The 5,000-nt window shown below is 33.1% G+C and overlaps 1 protein-coding gene across 5 annotated transcripts in view; it reads right to left on the bottom strand.

The window, feature by feature from the left end:
• Positions 1-5,000, bottom strand: part of LOC113821714 (serine-rich adhesin for platelets) — a 20,549-nt gene that overhangs the window by 907 nt on the left and 14,642 nt on the right. For all 5 annotated transcript variants that reach the window (XM_027374236.2, XM_027374237.2, XM_070123510.1 and 2 more), the window contains 3 exons: positions 4,680-4,785; positions 4,147-4,272; positions 1-3,987 (listed from right to left, as the gene is read on the bottom strand). The exon at positions 1-3,987 is cut by the window's left edge and continues 907 nt beyond it. In XM_027374236.2, the coding sequence (XP_027230037.1) occupies positions 3,090-3,987; positions 4,147-4,272; positions 4,680-4,785 (1,130 nt within the window). In that variant the 3' untranslated portion in view covers positions 1-3,089. The remainder of the gene's footprint in view (positions 3,988-4,146; positions 4,273-4,679; positions 4,786-5,000) is intronic.

The raw sequence follows: 5,000 nt of genomic DNA, 5'->3' as shown, positions 1-5,000 counted from the left end.
AATGAAGAATTTTCTCTCTATATTAATCCTCTCTTCAAAATAACTAAAATCAAGATGATGATTTAAAAAATGTAATTTTACTTTTCTTTACAACAACTGCTGCTGCTACTACAACTTACTACTACTTACTACTACTACTACTACTACTACTACTACTACTACTACTACTACTACTACTACTACTACTACTGCTGCTACTACTACTATTACTACTACTATTACTATTACTACTGCTTCTATTATTATTATCACTATTACTATTACTATTACTACTACTACTACTACTACTAATAATAATAATAATAACACTTATGATAATTACAATAATAATGATAAACATAATAATAATAATAATAATAATGATGATAATAACAATAATGATGATTATCATAATAATAATAATTATCATAATAATAATAATTCCAAAGACTTGGAATTACAGGAATAATGACAATAACACAATCCTAAAAATACGTCACAAAGTTATGGTAAATGATGGTTACCTGTGACTCATTTACAATAAAGAACCCACTATGTTATTTTGAAATTACATTTTTTCACAATATCTTATATACAACCAATTACATTTTTTTCACCTTAGCCATTTAGTCTATTAGGAAAATGTATAAACAAAGATGGTATTACACAGTAATTACTTTTCTCACCTTAATTTCATGCAAAACACCTGAATATCCTTTAAAACTTCTCAAATCAGATGCATCTACAATCAATACAGGCTAATCTTTAATTTCTTTTCCTCAAACCTGATTGTGAATCATACACATGAAATACAACAACAGCTGTTTGAAGGACACTTATGGATAATATGCTTTTTATCAAGGTTAACCATACAAAGGCTTCCATTTGGTAAGACAGATAAAGATCTTCCTGGGAATATAGAGTGAGAAACAAAACCAAAGTAAGGTTCTTCATCGTCTTCAAATAAACATGCCTAATCCTCTCCACATGACACTCACAATGTTGAAATTTTGAACATGACTGGAAAAAGCTAAAAAGATGAGCATTATTTGCCCTCTGCAAGGCAATAAAATATATTTTAAAATTTATTAATTCTTCACAATTAGTTATATTTAGTCACCTTTTTCTCCCCAGACAGTATTTTGTATCACAGAAGAAAGAGAAACAAATATAAGTTCCAATCACAAAGAAGCCAGGCAAAACAAAGAAGAATCTTTAACCACATGCTGTATGTATGTTTTTCTTATTTAGCATCGCTAATGTTTAGGGAAAAAGGTCCATAGGAAGGGTCCTATTCCTAATGTAATAATTAACCAAAGGTATCAATAAAAGAAAACAAAGGATAACTTAACATGGTAATATACATACACATAAGAATAAATATGTGTCTAAATATATGAAGATGAACATACATGCATGTGTCTATCTAGAAAGTTTGGTAACTGTACAAACATACACACACCTTACATTTCTTAACTTTTTCGCAGTGATGTGTCATATTAAAATACAAATGTCCCATCAATTCTTGCTTTGTTAATGCAGAGAGAGAAATAAGATAACGTGGATCCTTGTATTTGGACACAGCAAAAAATGCACAAAGCATAAGGAGTATCATATGTATCTATTGTATAAATATGAGCAATGTGGGTACACACTAACAATGTTAGGTCCCCACTTTCAAAATTTACCTGGATAAGCAATGACAAACAGTTGAAACAGTAGTAATATATACTTCAATTTCTATACAATATATGTGCAACTCACATCAGTTTCTATCTGAGTTGCTAATTTAAATTTTCATCTCTCTATGGTGAATGAGCAAAAAGTCAATTCTTTATGAACGCTGCTTATGCCCTTCAGCTGAAATAGGTTCATTCAGCACAAACCTAATCAGGGTGGAATGACAGCCTCATGCCTTGATAATCAATACATAATATTTTTTATGATCTTTTAATTCAGTGTCCTTAATAACAATGCCCTTTGGTATAATCTAACTTGTGCCACTCCTACGAGTTGGTAGTCATGCTATTCTGCTTGAAGAAAAACTGACTGACCAAGCCCTTCCATGCAAACCGTTGTTCATTCACACAACCATTCACTCACTTCCCTTTCTCCTTGCCACTTTTAATCATCCTCTTCTCTTTGCCCCTTTCACACACACACTACCCAGTAATTATACAATAATTCAGGTATCCTCAGAACATTACAAAACCATTGCCTCTGCCCCTAGACCTACAATATAATCCAACTTTTTAGAATGCCTGCTAGGACTAAGACACTTAACATGGTATGAATAGTTTATCAGGACATAACATAATCATATTTACAGAGATGAGATAGGACTATGATATAAAACATTCAGCTGATGAATATCATTTCTATTTACATGCAAAATGTGGATGGAGATATTAGGTGAATTTCCAGGTACTTTTTTTAGAGGCTCCAAATGGAGAATACTTATAAAGTGTGACCTTAAATGTATATACTCTGTGTACATGTATCATATGATTTATTATTACTTTTCTTTTATTTATTTTTATAATGTGGAAGCTAATAAGTTATTCAGAACATATTGCAGTACAGTTTTGTAATTTGATAGCTATGTGGGACTAGAAAGAAGAACTAATACAAACTGAACCAATTAAACAAGCTTACATGTAATCTACTTTTTTCTTCTTCAAGGACAATAATTTCCTCTTTTTTCTGACAAAGTTAGCCATCACTATACAAATAGCATCCACCAGTAAATAACATGAAACCTACATAAGTGTTGGGTTTCTTTCCCTAACACTACTATTAATACAGAGCAAAAAATATACTGATTGGAATTTCCCTTAACATTATTCAAATCTGAACTTCAATATTCTAATGCTAAGTATGCAAATACCTTAAACAAGAATTAACTAACACAAGTTATACAACCAAAATCAATGTAACTACTTCTTTTCAAACTATTCACTTTTATAACTTTTACTTGAAAATGAAAAAGAAAAAACATTTACTCAAACCTGAAAAAGTGACAATGTTTTATTACTAGTTCTTTAACTTCTCTTTTTCCAGATTTGAATAATCTAAGGTAACTATCCTTATACATATAACCTGTTAATCATCTACTCAATCACAGCTAGTTCTGAAAGTGTCCCATCCCCATTATCAATAAGAGTGCCCTCTTCCATAGTTACGCCTAAAATTACACCCTGTCCACCCAAAACACTGTCATCTGCCTGACTGTCAGAGGACCCTAAGACAGTTGTGATGCCTGTCTGACTTGTCGAAAGCTGGCTCTTGAGTGCCCGTGCTAACACTGATGAAGATTTCTGAGCCCCCTTGAGGGAATTCAGCGAACTCGTAGGGATGGCGACTGATAGTGTGGACGTAGTGACAGCCAATTGATGCTGTGATGACTTGGAATTCAACTGAAGTAATTTGCTAAGTTCTAACTGCTGAAAGTTATCAGATTTTAGTTGTACAAGATTCATCTTACCATCATCTACAGACAAATCTTGCCTTTGATCTGATTTTACTAAAGCAGTTAATTTACCTTCTAGAGGTTGTGAGAGAAGTAACTGACCACTAGGAAGAGCCTTCAGAGCAATTTTTCCACTGCCCCCCGCCACAAGACCAGATAAGTTTATACTTGAAATTGTAGTTGTACCTTTCGTGGATGTTGATGATCCTCCTTTAATGATCTGTCCAGTGACAGCAATTTGGTTGTTAATATTGGTCACAGGCATCGTTCCACTCACCTGAATACTGCTTTCTGTACTAGATGACTTACTTAGTTGAGATGCCATAGTGCTTGACAAAGTTCTATTGTTATTATTCAAAAGTTGAGCAGTAGGACTTCCTCCAGATGAGATTTGGTTGGCTGGTACCTGCAACACCTCCCCTGTATTTGTTGTCACCGCTGTCATACTCTCATTCTTATGAGAATGAGAGCAGTGGGTTTTAAGTCCCTGATTTGTACAATAACTCTTCCCACAGTAACATCTATATGGTTTCCTAACTCTGAAAAGAGAAATTATGTATTGTTAAAAGGACTAAAATAGGAATAATTTTCAACTGTAATCTGAAATCAAATAGATTTCAACAAAATTGTAATATTCATCAATTCTGTACTCATGACACATTTTCCAAATCACATTAGCAGTGAAGTCTATTACTCACTTGCTATCTTTTTTATGGGCATTTTTGGCATGGTATTTTATGCCATTCACATTCTTGTATCTTTTCCTGCAACCAACTACTGGACAGATGTAAGGTTTATCCTCCCCATTGCTACTGGAATGACCCCTGAAAAATGAGGCGAACCAATTAAAACAAATACTACCATTATAATGCTAAGATTAACTGTTTGATCCAGGAGCTTTGTGCTAGGAGTGTGGACCAAAATCCAGGCAAAATCTGTCACTTGCCCCATAGCCATTTCATCCCCCATGACAAATTGCTCATGTTTCCTGCCCCTAAGCCAATTTTTTTCATGATAAGCTATCTATGTCACCTGGATCCAATAAGTCAGTACAACTACAAATAAAAATAATTAAAAAAAAACATCAAAATTAAACTGTCCATAAAAAAAATTCAGAATATGCTACACATATTCCAATCTATTAACTTTACTGATAATTATACTATCTGCATTTGAAACTGTTATACAATAATATCCAATTTCTAAAAAAAAAAAAAAATCAGTAACATACTTGCTCGCAAGTTTGATGATTACTTCAGCAGGAATCTCATCTTGTGTAGTCCATGAGTCATTGCTATCCTCGTTCTCACTCAGCAGCGTCTCCTCACAATCACTTACTGCAAAACAAACTCTTATTTCTCACTCCACTCACTAACAGAATACTTCCCATGTGGTACACACTATATTAGGAGAAATTTATTATCTAAACAGCACAATAGAACCTTTTTTGGAAGTTACCTGATTTCAGTCCATTTTAGAGATTCTAGTATTACATTTTAAACAATCTAGTGTTTTCCTAGCGGAATGAATAATGCAACCTCAACCAAGATTA

This window comes from Penaeus vannamei, chromosome 7, assembly GCF_042767895.1.
Source record: "Penaeus vannamei isolate JL-2024 chromosome 7, ASM4276789v1, whole genome shotgun sequence".
NCBI classification, from domain to species: domain Eukaryota; kingdom Metazoa; phylum Arthropoda; class Malacostraca; order Decapoda; family Penaeidae; genus Penaeus; species Penaeus vannamei.
Note: the sequence above shows the minus strand (reverse complement) of the source record. Positions and strands in the feature narration are given on the sequence as shown.